Source organism: Protopterus annectens, chromosome 9.part0, assembly GCF_019279795.1.
Source record: "Protopterus annectens isolate FY-2018-M chromosome 9.part0, PAN1.0, whole genome shotgun sequence".
NCBI lineage: Eukaryota > Metazoa > Chordata > Ceratodontiformes > Protopteridae > Protopterus > Protopterus annectens.
The window spans coordinates 850,216,434-850,238,417 of NC_056743.1; the positions used below are offsets into that span (position 1 = coordinate 850,216,434).

Below are 21,984 nucleotides of genomic sequence, written 5' to 3' on the forward strand. Positions count from 1 at the left end.
AATACCATACCTGCTGTGGCTTTGCATGTACTGTTTTATGTACATCAGTTTTCTTTTCTTTTTTTTTTTTAATATGTGTGAATGTGTGTGCGCGTATGCATGTGTGTATGCGCTTGTGTACGTTGTGTGTAATACATGCATTTCACTAAGATGTGTTGTATCATTTTATGATGGACTAGTTGGAGAACTGATTTATTTCATTCATTAATTCATTAGCTTTTTGGAGGTAACCAAATGGCCTGGTATTAAGCCTGAACTCTGTGTGGACAAGGAAGGCTGGTTCTACTTCCCAGTGGTATTGAAGTTTTACCACCTGTTAAGGGCATGTTTTGGAAGGTAGCTGATGGACTAATTCCTCATATAAAAAGACAACTCAGTTTCAATTTTTATTTAATAATAATATTAATCCCAAGATCACACAATAGGCAAATGAGGGCTGAAGGAATTAAACCCAGTACTAAAGGAATCACAGCTCCAAGCCTTAACCCTCTGCACCAAGTGCCAGACTAATTGTATGCAAAAGTTCAGCTTATATAATTAGAGACATTCAAAACATTTTTGACTAGGAAAATCAAAGCTGTGTTTGTTATGAAATATTATGATAGACTTAACTGTAAATGTATATCTAATGGCATATAAATTTAGTAGGACTATACTATTTGCTTTTTATAATTTTTTTTTACCTTGATCTTGATCTGACGGAGAGCCTCCTCCTCCCCCAGTGAATCATTTGTTTCTCCTATACCCATGCTTCATGACATTCAGAGCCACTGGACATGGAAGAGTAGAGTCAGGGATCACATGATGTCATCCTATAGAAAGGCAGAAGATTATGCTGCTAAACCCCCTTCCTATTAGATGGCAAATAAGGTGTGATGCTTGCTATGCTAAGCTCCTTTATGGGGTGCATGTTTCTGCACATCTGATTTGCCTACTGTATTCTCCCTGGCAAGCTCACACCCCTGTGCACTGCTTTCTCAGACAGAATGAGTGTCAGTGGTCCAACTCACAGATGTTACTCCTGCAGGGGATATGTACCAACCAACCCCCCCCCCCCACCCCCAGGCTGAGTAAGCCAACATCAGTCCCTCACTCCCATCCCCTCTGGTTGGGTCCTCTGGTGTCTGTACCACTAATCAATCCCAGATCCACTGGGTCACTGTCAGGTCTTTAACATAGCTGCCACTCCTTCCTCACCAAAATGTGTGACACACTATATGGTAAGTGGCCAGATGTGTGACCCGTTTTCAGAGTTGTGAATGGAAGAGAAGCAATGCTTTAAATATTTGCATAGTACACAGCACCATCAATTAGTAATAAGTTATGTTTTGAAACTTTCATGGAGCAATGTGAAACATTAAATTCTCTATATAGTTGTTAGGCTTTCTGATGGTTAATATAAGTGACGTTCTTCATAATATGTAACATTTGAGAGTTATAGACGTCATCCTTCTTTGCCACAGAGCCAACAGTAGGAGTATATACATTGAATGTTGGGCTTTTAACTCATTCACTCCATTGATGCTCAGGAAGTTTCCACTGTAACTTTCAATGGGAAGAGCCTAAGCCTTTAGACAGAATCAAATTATGTCCTCACATTTCAACCAAATGTTTATATCTCTGAAACCATAGAGATTATGAAAGATGTATAAATGGCAAACTCTTCAGCACAAACTATTTTTGTAGTGGCAGTATTCTTTAGATTGTAGGTCTTCTCCTTACAGCAAGAGGTTCTCTGGTTCGATCCTCGGCTAGGGTGCCTTCTGTGTGGAGTCTGCATGTCCTCCCTGTGGTCACGTGGGTTTCCTCTGGGTGCTCCAGTTTCCTCCCACATCCCAAAGACATGCTGTAGGTGGATTGGACACTCTAAATTGGCCCTAGGTGTGAGTGCAGGCATGTGTGTGTGTGTGTGTGTGTGTGTGTGTGTGTGTGTGTGTGTGTGTGTGTGTGTGTGCCTTCTGTAGAAGGTTGGGCACAGGGCTGGCAACTCAACACCGTAAAAACTCCACTGCCAATTATGAGCAGACGGGTGATCTGCTGCGGTGACCCCTAACCGGGAAAAAGCCAAAAGAAGAAGAAGATTCTTTAGATTCTATGTCTTAAACTGAATTTTATAAGTCACAGTACATACAGTAACTATTACATTTGTAATATTTTGTAAATAACTTAGATTATCTCAGCAACCACTAAAGTTACACACATACTGTCAACAATATGTTATTCGTCTAACTGAGAGCTTTCATATGAGGCTAAGGAGTTCTGTCTGTGTTACATGGTTGTTGAGATATTTAGAAAAATGTGAAAATTATACCTATATAAATTAATATCATAAAAACAATAGTTAATATCTATTTACCTGCACTGGAAAGAGGTAAAATATTAATGCAGTTGAGTTTGCTATTGCGTAAGCTTTAAGATGAAATCTTTTAAAACATTGTACATAGCATAGTTTTGGAATTACTGATGCAGATATGAACAAGCAATATTTGACACCTAGAGGCATCAGTAGGAGTTAACTGCAGATGTACCTGGAGGCATCACTCGGATGTAATGAGTTAAAAACAAATGGAACCCATCTTATTGGCGATCCTTTCTCATGAATGGACTGATACACTGGCTTTTCCTCTTTTGTCCCAGTTTATGACCATACTTAATAAAATTAAAACAAAGGAAAAGAATATGTGCATTTCTCAGAAAATAACCTCTTTATGGAATACATTATTTTTCCAATTTATCATAACCTAATTTAGCATAATTTAAGATGACGGCAGACTTTTACAAAAATAATAAGATTTTTTTTTTCTTCAGGATTGCTAACAGGCTATGTATTTATTACCTATAATCTTTTCAGCCACAACTTGCATGAAAGGCAAATGCAAATCAAACCATTATAGTTAATATACTAATGGTTATTGTATTTAAATAGTTGCTAATGTTTGTACTATTAAATTGAATATGTTCAAGGTATTCTTAGGAGTCCACCAAGGATATGTCTTCTTCTCCTTTTTGTGATTTTCATGAATAGGATAAGTATCCAGTCTGTGGGTTGGAGGAGCTCATATATGTTGTCTTCAAATAAAATTGTTCCCATAGCCTCAAGTGACAGTGATTTTCAATGTGTGCAGGGACTATTAAGATTGCAAATTGGTTGGGATGATAAGCAGCAGCTCCAAATCAGAGAACATAGCTCTCTCTTAGAAAATATTGGAGTGTTCCCTTTAGATCAGAGAGCAGTAGCTTCCTCAGGAGGAGGATACTAAGTATCATGTGACTTTGTTCATAAGTCAGGGTGGAAGAAAATGGGAGACTAACCAATGTATTAGTGTAGCAGAATTATTGCAAGCATTGTACCAGTCTATGGGAGTAGCAGCAGATGAATCATAGAATGAAGCTCTGTATCCTCAGTCATAGGATGAAGCTCTGTCCCCATCCTCACCTACTGCCATGAGATATGGGTAACTGACCAAAAAGATGAGTTTAAGGGGAGCCTGACAGTTCAATAAAGGACATTTCACTGAGTCCTCTTTCAGTAAAGTGGTTATGCTGAAAACAACTTTCAGAGAACATTAAACTTTAACTTTTCTCCACTATTGTGCAACAATGGAATTTATAAATATAAGCTTAGGTATGGAAGGTGTGCAACAATGGAATTTATAAATATAAGTTTTGGTATGGAAGGTGTAAGGGACTTGTCCCCTACAAAAAAAAAAAAAAAGCTTTCTTTGGTGCTGGTACTCACTGAAACTGTCTTCAATGGGTTATCAGGATTCCAGCATAGACATATATGCAGCAGAAATGAGGCTCCTTCTCAGGGCACCAAACCTCACTGCCTGTGAGAAACTGACGTGCTTGGCAAACTAGTAGGACCTTAGAGTACAGCCACTGCTTCTCTGTGGTGAGAGGATGCCCCCTGGGTGCCTCCCACAAGATGTGCCCCAGCAGGAGACATCAAGGTAGACCCAGGACATGTTAGAGAGATTACATTCTCAGTTTACCTGGGAATGATGAGGAATCCCACAGGATAAGTTGGAAACTGTTGCTATTGATTAAGAAATCTGAGAGTACCCTGCTCAGCTTATTGTTACTATGACCCCTACCAGAACAAGAAGTTTAAAAAATGATGATAATGACTGATATATGAAATAATTGCAAACAGACAAATAAAGGAGCAAGGTACATCTCAAGCAATACATTACAGTGGAAGTTATGAATGAAACATTCAGAAACACACTATAAACATTTGCAATAAGTTCCAGCTATTTATTATTAGGGTCTATATTAGAACATCGAAGTTTCAGAACTTCAAATGTTCTAATATCGACCCCTATTCAGCGAAAGCTGAAAATAGTGAAGTTACAGAAAACCGAATTCTTTCCTAGGGAAAGAATTCGGTTGTACGTTCCTGTCACTTCACTGTTTTCAGCACTGTGGTGGAAAGTTACGGGTCGGGTTCAGGTAAGTATGCGATTGTGTGGACGTGAGGGTTAGGGCAGGTTAGGTGAGTTAGGGTTTGGGCACAGGTAAGTGTGTGAATGTGTGGACATGAGGGTTAGGGTGGGGTAGGTGAGTTAGGGTTAGGGCGCGGGTGAGGTGTGTGTGCGATAGTGATGGACCTTAGGGTTAGGGTTTGGGTTAAGGTAAGTGGGTAGATAGTGGTGTATGTACAGTTTAGTGTAGGGTTAGATGTAAGATTTTAGGTGTATGTGTGAGGATTGCTGTTTGTTTGGTGTGCTTGTATTGTGTGTATGTGTTTTGGAACAGCAAATTTTTTCCCTAGGAAAAAATTTGCTGTTCTGAATTTTCAATGTTTTCAGCTTTCGTTGAATAGGGGTTGATATTAGAACATTCGAAGTTCTGAAACTTCGATGTTCTAATATAGACCCTATTATTAGACTACTAAGTGTTCAAGGCTGAAGGTCTACAATTTATGTTGTTGTGTCTTTCGTCTTTTCCCGGTTAGGGGTCGCCACAGCGGAATTCCGGTCCGCTAATGATTGGTAGTTGATTTTTACATGCCGAGTTACCAGCCCTGACGTACAACCTTCAACGAAGGTACGCCCATTCACGCATGTCTCCACGCAGAAGACGCTCTAGCTGAGAATCGAACCGGACAACATCTTACTGTGAGGCGACAACGCTACCGCAGCACCACCACCGCTGAAGGTCTACAATTTATGATCCAATGATAATAACCAAATTTAAAGTAACCCAAACAGTGGTGCACAGTCACATTAAAATGCACATTTTTCTTTAACTATATGTATTTACCACTTTGAAAGATCACATTTACATTCACTGTGATTTGACAAATGAAGAAAACTCCAAGCTGAGTCAGAGAACAGTACCTTGTTACAAAAGTCTTCTATATTTTAAGATATAGTTTTGCAACACATGGCTAGTTTTAAATAACCAAAAGTGTAACCTAATTTGAAACAGTTGACACTAACACATATTTTTGTAATTGCATATTATATTAATTTTATGTCTGAACAGTTAGTTGTTTGTAACACTTGAGAACCATCTTTGCTATACTAGTTTTTCCAGTTTTGTATCAGTTTACTAAACATGCAAATTGTAAAACTACTTCCCGTCACATTAGCTTAAAATACCTCAGGCACCAAAAGCAAATACTGTACTTCACTTCCTCATTGACACTCTTCTACAACAACATTCTCACAGTCATAGTTATTTAACCTCTGCCCTAAATGTTACCATAGTTACATACTATAAATGGTTGTACTTCCCGACATATTCCTTCTATCATGTTCTATCTTTGAGGCTACCATATTTTTCATGCAGATGCTTTATTAATTTATATGTTTGCTTGTAGTTATTAACTAGAAATGTCCTCTGGACCAAACTCAGTTTCAGAAGGTCCAAGAAGAAAAGCATCAAGGTTACAGTTAAAACTTTACAGAAAGTTATAAGCAGATATATTACAGTGTAACCATATAAGTTTGCACAAAATATGTCACAATGCACTCATTAATACAGTAGGCAAAGCTGGTAGAACAATAGGTTAGAAAACATCACAGTACATAAGAAGAGTGTAAAAAACATCAGAGTAGAAGCAGACAAAGAAAACAAGGTTCTTATAAATCACATTTTGCCTGGATACATGCTAACCAATGTAGGGCACCTACTATTAAACTGCTGTAGACTTCCCTACAGATCTTTCAGTCTGCCTTATGTACACTCACAACAAATCAGCAGCAGGCTACAATTCCACACAAGGACCGTTGGTGTCCTGTATCCATCACTCAGCTACCAGCACCAGAAGCCATGTCCGTGCATGCTTCCTATCGCACCTCTGTCACAGTCAGCTCAACACTGACTTCCTGGTCATGTGCAGTCCCTCTCCCATTCACTCACAATTGCCATCTAACAACCAATTCATTGATAAAGTTCTGCACCACTACATCGTACACGTAAGTCAAAATGCCTACCCAGTGGCTATTCGTCCCATTGTCCCTTAGCTAATTTAACCTACTGAGTTACTGAATATAATCTTAAACGTAGAAGCCAAAAAAAATAAGCTTTCTTCTGTGTAGGACAACTAAACAAACTGTCATAAACCACAGAAACCAACAGTCCTGAACAGGAATAAGTTGCATCCAACAAAGTTAAAAAATACTTCATTATATAGCAGTTAGAACAAAGTACTTTTTAACTTCATTGGATGTGACTTATTCCTGTTCAGGACTGTTGTTTTTTCCATCTTAAAAGTAACAAAACTAAACACCCTGATTAGAACCACAACGTGTGGGTGGCTACTTTGTTTCCTTGGCAGACGTAGGACTGTTTTCATGCTGAATTATATTATTTATTTTAATTTTAATATCTCCAGATAAGGTACAACTAAGAAAGATAGTACTAATTGTTACTTATCCATACTGTTCCTTTTCATTCACATGCTATCCTTTTTATCTTTTTAACTCCACATGCAAACAAACATTAAAAGAGCATATTAGAATTACAAAGCATTTTTTGTTAGCAGAGCAGGTAATGGACCTCAGTCCCTACACCCTCTTTATTAATATAATTATCTCTGTAGCTACTTCACCTCAAGGCAGAAGATGCCCCTCCCCAGTAGCATAATTTGTCAAACAGAGTTCACTTCTATACTGTAGTAATGTCCAATAACTGTCTGTCAACAAAACAACCTGCTACTGTTTACATCTACATGCACGTTACTTGCAATTGCAGTACATATACAGTCAAATTCTATGATTTATTTAAAAACTGTATCACTATGTGGAGTCTTTCCTCCTTATCAGACAAGCACTGAACAGACAATAGTTTACTCTGTGTACTTTCATATTGAAAGCATCTGTAACTTAACATTTTGGTTACATAAATTCAGACTAACAGTTCTTAGACATGAAGATTCTTACTAACATAGACAAAATTTAAAATAAGGAGGTCTTCCATGCATCCATAGATTGAGACCCAGTTTTATCAAACCAGAAATTGTCATCCATTTCTAAAACTAATAATATCTCCCCATGTTAAAATTCATTAAGGAACAAAAGCACAAGAAAGGAAGAAGCATCTTTATGTAACGGCTATAGTAAACATCAGTCTGGCATATACACAGTAAATGGAGGAAAAATGATTGTTTATACCACATAATCAGTCTCTTAAAATTAGATTTTGTAGCCACTTAAAAAGGTATACGTGATGATAAAGGTGTCTTAAATATGGTATACTGTATTACCTTTTTTCTTTATTTAAAACAAACGCTAACATGACAGCTTGAGTGACATAGATGGATAAAGCTATGGCTATGTTCCACGTGACCTAAGGTCATTTAGTGGCTCTTGTGTTTGATGAAGCTGATAAGGGAGGATGAACATGCCCATCCTGGGGGAAGGGTGGAAAACAGCAGGACACACACTGCCCCAATACACACAAACACACACACACACACACACACACACACACACACACACACACACACACACACACACACACAAGTGCGCACACACACACATATATATATATATATATATATATATATATATATATATATATACGTACATACATACTGTCCTATGAAGACCCCACAAATAGCCATCACTATGCACAGAATTTACTAGCAAGGAGGGCACTGAAGCAGAATTCTGAGTCTTCATTCCATATCATACATACATACCTATGGACAATTTAGAGTTGCTAATCCATTTATTGCATGTCTTTGGGATATGGGAAAAAATGGAGTACTCAGGGAAAACCCACATGAACACAAGGAGGATGTGCAGATTCCACACACAAGTTCAAATAACATTCTTATCTTACTATTAGTTATCTCATGAGTCTCACAACACTTCCAAATTTTAGTCTCATAGGTTGGTACTAGGCTATAGGCCCTAGGGCCTATACAAGCCAAGCCATAACAATTCCCTGGCTATTTCTTCCCACACTATTTACTTCCCTGGATCCCTGGGGTGAATTTCCTTTCTCCCATCCAATCATCAAGGTTCCTTTTGAAGAGGGTCAAAGAGGTGCTCTGCTTGACATGTATGGGCAGTCTATTCCAGAGTCTGGGGAGTCTCTGGGTCAGGAACCTATCCCTCCAGCATGTTTTGTTTATTGTGATGACAAGGTTTAGATCCCTGGAGCATGTGGCTCTGAGGAATTGGGATTTCTTTAAGTGTAGCATGTCCAACAGCTCTGGGTTTGACATGGCCTTGTATGTTAAGCAGAGATCGCCTCGGAGTAGACGATATGCGACAGAGTATCGCTGGAGTTTTTTAAGGCGGTCAGCATAGGGCATCTGCTTTAGGCCTGTGATTCTTTTAGTGAGGTATTTCTGTGGCCTTTCCAGTTGTCGCAGATGTCTTGAGAGGTACATACCAAATGGGGCGTTGTATTCTATAATGGGTCTAATGAGGGATGAGTACAGTGGGACAATTACCTCCTTTTTCTGGATGAAAAGCCCTTAGTGATGAGATGTGCCACATAGAAGGATTTCCTGACTGTTGTGGCGATGTGGTTATTGAAGGTGAGACCACTGTCTACCTGTGTCCCTAAGTCTCTTATCACACTTTCGGTGTTTAGTGTACTGCCACCTATGTGATAATTCACTGGCAAATGTTTGTTCTCAAAGGGGATAACTATACATTTCTTGGCATTGAGCTTGAGCCCATGGCTCACATTTCTGTACCCAGTTTTCTGAGATAATTAAACACTATTCCTCCATATATTTAATAATAAGGACTGAGCTTTCTTTGTGTTCCATTCCCAGGGTACTTGAAGAGTTTGTTTGTGTCTTTTGGCTTTAGGGGTCGCCACAGCGGAACTCCGGTCCGCTAATGATTGGTAGTGGATTTTCACATACCGGGTTACCAGCCCTGATGCACAACCTTCAACAAAGGCACGCCCCATTCATGTATGCCTCCACACAGAAGACGCTCTAGCTCAGAATCGAACGGGACAACGTCTTGCTATGAGGCGACAACGCTACCGCAGCGTGATATCCAAAAATTTCTAGTATACCAATAGAATTATTACTTACTTCTTCATTGTTACTTATTCCTGAAATATTTGAGTTACATCCTTTCAAGGACTATTTCAAAAATTCAAAAAAAAAACTTTTTTTACTATGTACTTTATTTTTCAATAGATTTAATTTCAATTCCCTAGTTTCTTAATTAATATGTTTTTAATAAATATGCATAGGTTTTTGAAAATGTTTATGTTGACCTGAAAAGTTTATATTTTTATATATACTTTTCTTTTGAATTATATATTTCTTCATTGCATTTGATATCCCTCTACTTGTTTCCATTTCTAGATTATTATTTATTTATGTTGTTCTTATTATTGTTCTGATTATTAACTTTGCTCATTATTTTCTATATTCCTATTATACCAAATTGCAGTAAGACATAGTTGTTATATGACCATCACTGCTTCATAGAAATCAGCATGGAAGTTGTTATGTTATAAATCCTTTAATTACATCCGTAACCACAATCACAAGAGAATTATAAGTTCATTTCAGTACCAAGTGGTCTGAGTTTGTTATTGGTGATAAGGTGCCATGCTGTACTTCTTTGCTCTTATTATCTTGAAATAATAAATCTGGAAAATAATGCCTTTTGTGGGATTTTCTTTCTACCTGCTTCAGTTTTTTCATGTTAAGTAGTAAAAATGTTAACTTGTTTGATTTATTTATTTTCATTCCAATCAACCGTTTGTAGGGTGAAGTCCTGCAGACAACATGTTTTCTTTGTTGTATGTTCCCTGAAGGAAATAAAAAAGTATCAGATTCTTGAAATGATGCATTAGAATAGTGTATAAACTAACAGGCCATCAGGAGAGAATGGGGCTCCTCCAAGCCATTTGGGGAATGATGACCCTCCATACCATCAGAGGAAAGGGTCCTCTAGGTCAACAGGAGGAATTGTGCACCTCCAAGCCACTGGGGGGATGGTGCTCTTCCAGACCATCAGGGGGAAAGGGGCTCCTCCATGTCATCAGGAGGGTCAGTGCACCTCCAGTCTATCATGGGAATGGTGCTCCTCCAGGTCATCATTAGGGATGGTGCTCCTCCAGGTCATCATTAGGGATGGTCCTCCTCCATATCATCATAAGGGATGGTGATCCTCCAGGTCGTCATTAGGGATGGTCCTCCTCCATATTATCAAGGGGGAAGAAACTCTTCCAGGGCCAAAGCTCCTGCAGACCATCAGGAGAATTGTCCTCCCCAATGTCATAAGGGGATAGCGCTCTTCTAGGCCATCATGAAGGATGGAGCTCCTCTAGTACTGATAGTTCTCTGCAGGTATGGCAACTGCAAGATCCCAACATCATCAGTACAAAGATTAAACTTCAACCAGCCAGTACAAAGATTAAACTTCAACCAGCAGACAGTGGCAGCAACGTATTATTTATTAATAGTGTGTAAACACACACACACACACACATATATGTATATATATATATATATATATATATATATATATATATATATATATATATATATATATAAATAAATATATATAATTTACAAGACCAAGCTAAACAGACTGGTTTCGGTTAGTAGAACACATAGCCTTCATCAGTGTAATGAAATACAATAAGCTCATCCCTTATATACTCCAAAACCTCCCATTATGTGACTAATTAGAGATGCTCATTTAGTCCAGGTGCAAATAAACCACCTAATTTGATTATCCATTTTCTTTCCTCTGTATTTAATAACTCATGCCAGCCTGGCTTATTGGGTTTAATACCTAGGATACAATCAATTATAATGAAATTAAATGAAGCATTTTATGTGACATAGTGTGCTTATATAGGGCATTGGTATTTCTTTGATGTTTAATATCACTAAGATGTTCTGATAACCGATATTTCACTGGTCTTGAAGTCTGTCCTATATAGAAGGCAGAGCATTTACAGACAGCAAGATATATAACCCAGTCTGAGTTTCAGTTAGCAAAATAGGGACGGCTTGCACCTGTCACCCCTGGGATTCTGGATATTGGCAAAGGCTCTTGCCACCCCCATAGTGCCTTTTTTAGGCAAGGATCAAATTCTAAACCTACCACCCTAGAACACAAAAGGAAAAAACTAAGGGTAATGCTGCTCAATGCCAGAAGTCTAAATCTCAAAATGCACGAGGCCCTTCTCAGTATGGAGAACATCGATGTCTGTGCTGTGACAGAAACCTGGTTCAAGGCTCCTGAGAACACCCCAGCGCTATCAGGTTTTACCTCATATCATGCCCGCCCCAAAATCTGGACAATACCAAGAAAGGAGGTATCCATATTCATCAAGGACACCCACACCTCAAGACTGGTGGCAATGCACGATGCATTGAAGACCATCCAGGTGCAATTAACCATAGGCAAGACTGCTCTGCAAATTGTAGCATGTTACAGGCCACCCTCACAAACTCAGGAACCTCACATGGCCTTCCTGAAAACACTAGAGGGATAAATGTATCACCAAACACCATCATACTAGGTGACTTCAATTACCCTAATATAGACTGGGAACACTACTCAAGCCCAAACACCCTAGCCCAAAAGTTCCTGGAATTCATAAACTCAAATGCCATGGAACAACTAGTCACCATCCCCACAAGAGGAGATAACATACTTGATCTCATCATCACGAACATGGGAGCACAATGTTCAACACCAGAGGTGTACCCCTCACTGGTGAGATCAGACCACAAACTAATCTCGCTGGAGGTCCTCATCCCACCCCACCTGAAATAAAAAGACCACAGTAAAGAACTTCTCAAAAGCCGACTTCACACTTCTAAAGACTAGTGTGGTCTCCTTTAAGGCCCCAAACAGTACAGCCGCTGAATCACTTACAAATGCCTTCTACCAGCACCTGCAGGACTGCATGGATAAGGCAATCCCAAGCAAAACAAAGACTCTTTGTACCAAAGGCAAGCGTCCAGTCTGGTGGACCCCAGCCATAAACAAACTCTACAACAAAAGGAGGAAGCTACTACAAGATAGAGCAAAATCCTTAAAAGGTAAGACACCCTTGATCACTATAAGTAAAAACTAAGAGCTCTCATAAAATCATCCAAAGCAAATTTCGAGAGAAAAATAGCTAAAGACTCAAAGACAATCATAAGGCCTTCTTTAGCTATGTTAGAAACCTGGGAGGAAACTCCCAGATATGCTCAGAGCTAGTTCAAAATGATGTGAAGATTACTGATCCTACAGACATTGCCAACATACTGGCTGACAGGTTCAGTGCAAACTTCCCCCAAAAGGAGAGATATCTATACCAAACGATTGCAGCCCCCAAACATCTCCAGCCCAAGTGAGAACTGCTCTCTCCAAAGCAAAAACACAGCATCCATGGGACCTGATGGTGTCCCCGGCTGTGTGCTCCATGAACTCAATGAGGAATTAAACCCACAGCTCGGACAGCTGTTTAATCAAAGTCTTACCTCTGGATACGTACCGAAGGAGAGGCGCACAGCAACTGTGGTACCACTTCACAAAGGCGGTGCCTCCACCGACCCTGGAAATTACCGCCCATTAGCTTGACAAGCCTTATCTGCAAAGCCATGGAGAGGATCATAATGGACCTCATAAATAAAGACATAGGGAATTTGCAGACTTTGGATCCAACCCAGTTTGGCTTTGTCATAGGCAGATCATGCCTTTTAAACTTGGTTGACTTTTTCAAACAGTCACCAAAGCCATTGATGAGGGAAAGGCAGTCCATACAGCCTACCTCGATCTGGCTAAGGCCTTCGATACAATACCCCATACAGGTATCGTTGAAAAACTCATCAGCTTAAATGTCAACCCATACATCACAAGATGGGTTGCAAACTGGCTGAGTGACAGAACCCACAGGGTCAGAGCTGCTGGCGCCATGTCAGACTCAAAGCCTGTCACAAGTGGTGTCCCACAGGGCTCAGTCCTGGGCCCACTCTTGTTTGGCATCTACTTTTCCAAGTACAAGCAAACACAGGAGGGTTATGGCTGACAAAGTTTGCAGATGACTGCAAACTCATAGTAGAAAACACATCTGACGCAGATATCCTTCAGAAGGGTCTCACAGAAACGGATAACTGGTGCCAGAGCCACGGCCTAAAGTTAAATGCCAAAAATGCATAGTCATAAAAACAAGGTTACCCCTAGCTACCAAATAGGTGGCAATCCACTGAGCACAGAAGAAGTTATCAGGGACCTGGGGACCCAGGTTGATAGTAGTCTGTCATTCGACACCCATGTAGCTAAAGTAGTTAGGAAGACCTTCTACATTGCCCACCTTATCATGAAGGGATTCTCATCTAGATCAAGGGAGGTCATAGTCTCCCTTTACTCATCACTCATCAGACCAATGATTGAGTACAATGCCCCATTAATCTATCTCACCCGACACTTGCACCAGCTGGAGAGGCCACAAAAGTTCCTCACCAAAAGGATAAAGGGCCTCAAAAATCTGTCCTATGCTGCCCGACTGAAAGAACTCCAGCTCTATTCAGTCGCTTTGCTCAGAGGTGACCTTTGCCTAACATACAAGGCCATGTCAAACCCAGATTTGATGAATATGCTTCACCTCAAAAAATCTAGATCCATCAGAGCCACAAGGGCGGGAGACTTAAACCTTGACACGGCTATTAATAGGACGTGCTGGAGGGATAGATTCATCACCCAAAGACTCCTATGCTGTGGAACAAAATCCCGGTACATGTGAGGCAGAGCACCCTGGCCTTGTTCAAGAGAAATCTTGACCAATGGATGGGAGATCGCAGATATACCCCAGGGATTACCTCAGTGTCACTGCTCGACAGAGGCACAGCAAAATAATGGGTATAGTTCCCCATACTAAAGGGTGGCGATGGGCTAGGCTTGTAAATGCCCTCGGGCAGATAGCCTAGTATGAACCTATGAACCTATGAAATAGGAAATGTCATATACCTGGCTTGTATTCTTACTGCTAAAACTTTTCATCTTCATTATTCTGGGACAATGTGTACAATGACCACAGGGGAAACAGCCTATGGCAGCATGTCCTTCAAGAGTACCCTGTAGGCTTTCTTTTTTCTTGTAAGGCCCTTGTTTGTAGTGATTGAAGTAAGAAGCCAACTTTTTTTTCCTTTCCTAAAGGAAAATTGGCATCTATTCTCTATCAGTCCAGAAAGTTTACTATCTACAAGCAAGATGTTCCAATTGTGCTGGACACTATCCATTAGTACCCCAATATTCCTTCCAAAGGTCGTAACAAACCATAAGGTACATTATTTTCTATCATCTTTATTTTTATATTGAAGAAGATTTTCTCTGTCTATATTTTCCACCCTATTTTTAGCATGATGGACATAACCTGCTTTGTAACCCCTTTCCTTGAACCTAAGAGTAAAGTCCTCTCTGAAATGTTTATCTGAGCATATACGTTTAATCCTCATGTATTGCGACTTTGGTATATTTTTACAGATATGTGGAGGATGATAGCTGGTGGCATGGGGAAGGGAATTATATTCAGGGAATTTACGGTAAACCTCAGTAATCAAGGTGTTATCAGGAGCTTTGATAACCATCACATCCAAAAAAGTTATCCGTTCCTTATCTTGGGTGACCATAAACTCAATCCCCCCACTTATTTTCATTCAAATAACTGACAAATTCAAAAAAATGTTCCACATCTGATCTCCATACCATCCAGCAATCATCCAAATATCTTTTCCAAATGTCTATTTCTTCCATGAACAAATTGTGGGAGCTATCATAGCTGTACCTTGAATCTGTAAATAGCATTTGTCATGATAGAAAAAGACATTTTTAGTGAGTACATGCACAGTAAGACAGATGAGAAGTGTACTGAAGTCAAGTTGGTATAACTCAGATCTATATAGCCAATATTCTAATGCTTCAATCCCAGCCCACTGTGGGATATTGGTATATAGGGCTTTAATGTCTAAAGTACAGAGTAACCAACCTGCCTTCAATTGCATTTCAGAGATGACCTGAAGAAATTCTGTGGTATCCCTAAGTCAGGCCCTTACCCATTTAAGAAGTGGTTTAAGATACTTAGTAAGATATTGGGACAAAGGTTCTGTTAAGGACCCCTTCCCAGAAACTATGGGTCTACCTGGAGGGTTACGAAGATTTTTATGAATTTTCAGAAGAAAATATATATATTGATTATTAGGGTCTGATATCATCAGGTGATTCCTGGTAGTATCTGTAATAATGCCCTCTTCCACTGCTAGGGATAAAAATTCATCAATTTGTTTTTTGAAATGTAGGCTGGGATTATGTGTTAGATGTAAATAGTATCTCCCATCTGCAAGTTGTTTAGTAGCTTCCTTGTCATATTGTATCCAGTCTTGGACAACCACCGCCCCTCCTTTATCTGCCCTTAGAATGACAAGTTTATGATTGTTTGCTAGTCTGGAAATTGCTGCCATCTCAGTCTTGGAAATGTTACTAGTTCTAACCTGGCTTTCCCTAGAGCAAAAGTGCAGGTCCTTAAGAATCGAATAAAAACATTATGATTCTTTGGAGGAGTAAAGGTGGATTTATGATATCTAAATTATTCATTTACACCCTTAGATTCTTTGTCCTGAAAAAATAATTTTAAATTAAGGTTTCTACAAAATAAAATCACATCATTAGCAAAGCTTTCCTCATACACAAAAGAGCCAGGTATTAATGACAATCCTTTATTGAGAATATCCACCTCCAAGAAAGAAAGGGGGTAGGATGATATATTCAGCACATTTTCATTTACTGTTTCCGTACATACATTTGAAATAATCCCTCCATATTGTCCACATTTCCTATGTTTTCTGCCCCCCCATCCTCCCTGGTTTAATTCTAAAGGGGTATTAGAATTTCTTCTCTTCTGTGCTGGGGATCCTGTGGATCCCGGTGTATCTACTTCAAATCCAGAGGAAGAATCTTCCCCCAAAGTATCTGTGTTGGAAGTAAGGGTTTTCTTAAGTATTGATCTTGGACATTTTCTTTTGGGAGTGTTTCTATAAGGTTGTACAAATCGGACATGTTTGCCCTTATCCCTAGTGAAGAGGTCCCCCCTGTCATAATCCTCTAGGCCATCATGAGGGATGGAGCTCCTCTAGGCCATAAAGAGAGATGATGCTTTTCCAGGTTATTGGGGGGTGCTCCTCCAGGACATCAGGCATGATGATGCTTCTCTACACCCTCGAGAGATGGTGCTCCTCTCCATCATCAAGGAGCATGATACTACTCCAGGCCATCAGGTGGGATGGTGCAATTCCAGACCATTATTAGAGATAGTGCCTTTCTTATGGGTCATGACAGGAACTACAAGTAAAGGCAGAGATGTGGGACTAAAATAACAGTTGTTGTAAACACAAAAGGTGGCCAAAGGTAGGTGAAATAGAAATGTTGCAGAAAAGTAAATAATATAAAGGATAGGGCACCAGGTGGGGAGATATATATTTATCAATAAACAACTACATAGCCCAAATCTTGCCAGAAATAGCCCATGTACCATATTCTTTGCTGCACATAAAACAGCTTCTTCATTAATCTAACCAAAGCCCTATAGTTAGATGCATTTTTTCACAACATTCAATTCAAAATGGAGCAGATGGCTATTGATTTGCCATAATTAAAATGCTGGCAACAGTTCTCAAAACACGAAGCCTGAAAACATGCGAAAAATGTTAGGGTGCAGAAAAGGGACCAACATATGTACATAGGAACTCATTGCCAGTACGTATTACCAAAAATAACCAGCAGTGACTATATCATCTTCTTCATCATTAGTGGCCACTTACTTCAGTTTTAACTGGCTTCACTGATTTTGCCCATTGTCTTCAATTCTTCTCAGTTTCAGGAGTTCTCCAGACTCACCTGCTGAACCTCATCCTTTTACCATAGTTGTCTGAGGCACTTGTCCCCCTTATTCATAAGGGAGACTTTCCCTTGCGATTTTTCCTGCAGTCCACAATTATCTCTTTTGTCTTGTTTACGTTTATTATTAAAGTAATCAGTCATTCCACCACATTTCTATATGCTGTTTCATCGTCGTTGCTGATGAGGCCCACCACTGTGTCATCAGCAAACTTATTGATGTGGTTTGTATTGTACCTTATTGTACAATCGTGTGTTAACAGGATGAACAGCAAAAGACTTAGTACACATTGTTGTGGGACTCCAGTGTTAAGAGTGATGTTATCCGAGCAGTTATTTCCTGTGCACACTTTCTGAGGTTTGTCTGTGAGAAAGTCAAGAATCCAGTTACAAAGTGGAGTGTTGACGCCTAGTTGGAGTAGCTTCATTACCAGATGAAGAGGGATGACTGTGTTAAAAGCAGAGCTGAAGTTGATGAATAGTACCCTTGCATAGTACTATATGGGATAAATTAACCTAATCCCATATAATGTATCACATGGGATAAATTAACCTAATCCCATGTGATAACACTGCAGTAACTGCCCATTATCTCATACTGTGTGAGCAGAATATCGGAAACTAATAATTCCAAAAAAATCTGGAAAGAATCCAGTTCCAAAGTGGAGTGTTGATGCCTAGTTAGAGTAGCTTCATTCCTAGATGACGACCGTGTGACCATGTTAAAAGCAGAGCTGAAGCCTATGAAAAGCAACCTCGCATAGTATTGCATGGGATAAATGAACCTAATTCCATGTAATGCATCGCATGGGATAAATGAACCTAATCCCATGTGATGACACTGTAGTAACTGCCCATCGCATCATCTCATACTGTGTCAGTAGAATAACTGAACCTAATCTCACATGATGACACTGCGGTAAGTGCCCATCATCTCATGCTGTGTCAGTAGAATAAGTGAATATAATCCCACATGATGACAGTGCCTTAACTGCCCATCATCTCATACTGTGTCAGTAGAATAACTGAACCTAATCCATGTGATGCCATCATCTCATAATGTGTCAGTAGAATAACTGAACCTAATCCCACTTGATGACACTGTAGTAAGTGCCCATCATCTCATAATGTGTCAGTAGAATAACTGAACCTAATCCCACATTATGGCATTGCCTTAAATGCCCATTGTCTCATACTGTGTCAGTAGAATAAACAAACGTAATCCCACATGATGACACTGCAATAACTGCCCATCATCTCATATTGTGTCAGTAGAATAAATTAATATAATCCCACGTGATGACAGTGCCTTAACTGCCCATCATATTACACTGTGTCAGTTGAATAAATTAACGTTATCCCTTTACTCTACAGCATTGTACTGCATATCAGATCCACTGTGAGTTGATAAAGTCTAATCCCCTAACAATTACTGTATGAGTCAAACTGATTGAATAATGCACCCATTAAAACTACTAGGGAAAAAATTAGCATAATTTTTGCATGGATGTAAGCCCACTTGTACCTACTATGGATGGACTTCACAGTATAACCTCCTTACTAGCTTCATTATTATTTAACCATGGTGAAATGTGTGTGTGTGTGTGTGTGTGTGTGTGTGTGTGTGTGTGTGTGTGTGTGTGTGTGTGTGTGTATATATATATATATATATATATATATATATATATATATATATATATATATATATATATATATATATATATATAAAGCATGAAAAACTGTTATGTGAAATATTTACCATTCACTGAATGGTGAATCTCCTAATGATATCCTTCCACTTCTCCTATTTTTATATCAAATTCCCTACTCAGTACCTCTTTCTTGCTAAGTATGGGTACGTTTTCCCGGGATTCTCTATACCTCACTGAAATATTTATATAGGTTAAGATAATAACAGCTAATGCCTTCTTCCTCTGGCAAAGAGACACTGCAAACTCAACATATACAACACACATCTGATAATGCACAATAAAATAAAAGGCTTATCAAGTGACTAAAATAAAGAAAATAGTACATAGGTAAGTACAACTTTAATATCATAATTGTTAACTCCATCTTTAAAGAACTGACTTTTTTTTCATCTTGAAGCAAACATGAGACATTCATCAAGTACAGAAGAAATATTCTTTCAGTAGTACTTTTATCATACCTTTGTCAGCTGCACAGACATTTTAACACATCCCCCAACATCGGTTATATTACTCAGCTTTCTCCTACACTTCACACAGTTTTGAGCTTCTTGTGAATTATTTCCTGTGGTGCAGCTGCAGTTCCTTTGTCTTTCATGCATTTCTGTCTGTATCAGCTGTTGGAGACACTCCACAATTCCTGCAAGCTGCCTGTTTGGGCTAAAACCCTTTTTTGGGAATGTTTTCCTGCACATTGGGCAGAATGCAGTGTTCTCTTCTCCTGAGTCCCAGAAGTTCTTAATGCAAAGTGCGCAGAAGCTATGCCCACATTCTATACTCACTGGGTCATTGTAAAATTCTAAGCAGATAGTACAGGTGGCCTCAGCTTTTAGTCGAAATAATTGTGAACGAAGAGACATGCCGAGTCACGTTTACTTGTTACTAGCAACACTTCTTGATTGACAGAAACAAGGTTTCTGCTTTGTCCTCATTTGTAGTCAGATTTAACTAGCAAACATACACAAGAAAGAATGTTGTTAAGTTTCTGCTGGGCTTTTTCACTTAAAGCCATATGAATAACAGAGGCTACCAAAAGAATGCCAACCTCTTTAACCCTTTCAGATCAGGATTATTAGTACCGGTTTCCTGTATGACTTTCTGAAAAAATAGTTTTGACCTTCTGGTTACACTTATGAAAAAAATCATAGTGAAATAATATAACTAAATTATTACATTACATTTGCTAGATGACAGATGGAAACAATAACTTCTCTATTATACCCTTTAAGTGCATTTAATATTGCACCTCATTTCCATCCCTAACACCCGACCTTCTGCTTCATACTTTCTCCACTTGTTCATGCCCTCTTCAATATTTTTGTGAATATCCTCTGCAGCACTCATTTTAGAAGTCTATTCCATGTTTCCACAACCCTCTCTGGTGAAGTCCTGTTAAAGATTCAGAGAATAGTGCAACTATCTGACATGATTTTGTGCTCCTGCATCATGGTCCTTTTTGAGAAGAGTTCCATTTCCTCTGTCTCTGGCCATTTCCTTTCTAGTGACTTTCCTCTGGGCATAATGCTTCCTTCCTTGTATGGCCTCCAGAACCACAGACAGTACTCAAGGTGTGGTCTGACCAGGGCCCTTTAGAGTAGAAGCATTATCTCTGTTTTTGGAATCTATCCCCTTGAAGATACTCCCTGGTCTTATATTTCCTGGTGTCTCTAACTTTTCACTCTGTTCCTGGCAGTCCAGTCCAGCTGTGGTCAACAGCCCAAAATCCTTTGCCTGCTTTTTTGCCATTACTTTTCTCAGGTAATACTTCACACAAAGGGTGCTGTGATCCAAGTGGAGCACTTTGCATTTGCCTGCAATGAACTTCAGCTGCCATCTTTTTGCCCACTTGATCAGATATTTTAGATCCTTCATTGTACTCTTCCAGTCTTACTGCACTGTTTCACCTGTTTTATGTCTTCAGAAAAGAGGTTAATCCTCTTCTCTCGTACCTCAGATATGTGTGAAACAAACACACTGAGGAATACCAGGCCCAGGAATGACCCCTCCGGCACCTCACTAGTTATTTTTATTATCCCTGATGTCTCTCTCATCGCAAACCTCACAGTCTTACCTTTCACTCATGCAACATTCTGCATTCTCATTCACACTCCATACCTCTGCTTCGCCAGATTTTTGTTGTACTAATCATAATGAAAAACAATGTGGGGAAAGATATGGAAAATATTAATTTTATCTCTTGGTGTTTTGTACATCATTTATAGGCAACTGACAGTGGCCAACAAAAAAACAGCATCAAGTAAGCAGAAGTCAGAAAATTAACTGCATTCAACAATGAAAAGTAAAAATAAAAAAATCGAGTCTGAAGTAAAACAAAATTACATGTTTCACAGGGAATTGAACTTAGCTCTCTAAGATAATGTTTTGGAACTGCTAGCATCTGCAATCTCATATTCAGGTGATTATTAATCTAAAACCTTCTAACAAGCATCTAAGCCCCATACTCAGATACTTGTCATATCAGCATTGTAGTCTGTCAGCTTAAATAAACTTCTTAATACCTTTATCATTATATTTTTAATGTGATTTGGGATTGACTTGAAATGGTCGGCACCTTCTTCTTTCAGTGAAATTCATCTGACTGTTATTGTTCTTACCCAGAAGGTAAGTGCTATTTCAAAAGGCAGAATAAGCTTAGGAGCATTCAGGTTACAAACTGTGTAAGCCCATACATTCCAAATTTCATAGATTGCTGCAATAGTTAATCTAAAAGGCTGCACCCCACTCCAAGACAGGTAACTTATTCACCCAAAATGGTGATTTGGAATTGCTGCATTCTGAAGTGTCTATCACAATGCACCCATAACTACTTCCTGCACAGTCTGACATATCTGAATGCTAAAAATAATGAACCTGTTATTAGGGAGAGACATAGGAGAAGCACAATGGGGGGACGTATATGTGTAGACTTCACAGCATCC

General features: G+C 39.2%; 1 protein-coding gene across 1 annotated transcript in view; it reads right to left on the reverse strand.

The window, feature by feature from the left end:
- Positions 1–19,988, reverse strand: part of LOC122811595 (zinc-binding protein A33-like) — a 231,444-nt gene extending 211,456 nt beyond the window's left edge. Inside the window, exon 1 of the mRNA XM_044083548.1 lies at positions 19,507–19,988. Within this exon, the coding sequence (XP_043939483.1) occupies positions 19,507–19,905 (399 nt within the window). The 5' untranslated portion in view covers positions 19,906–19,988. The remainder of the gene's footprint in view (positions 1–19,506) is intronic.
- Positions 19,989–21,984: the final 1,996 nt, after the last annotated feature.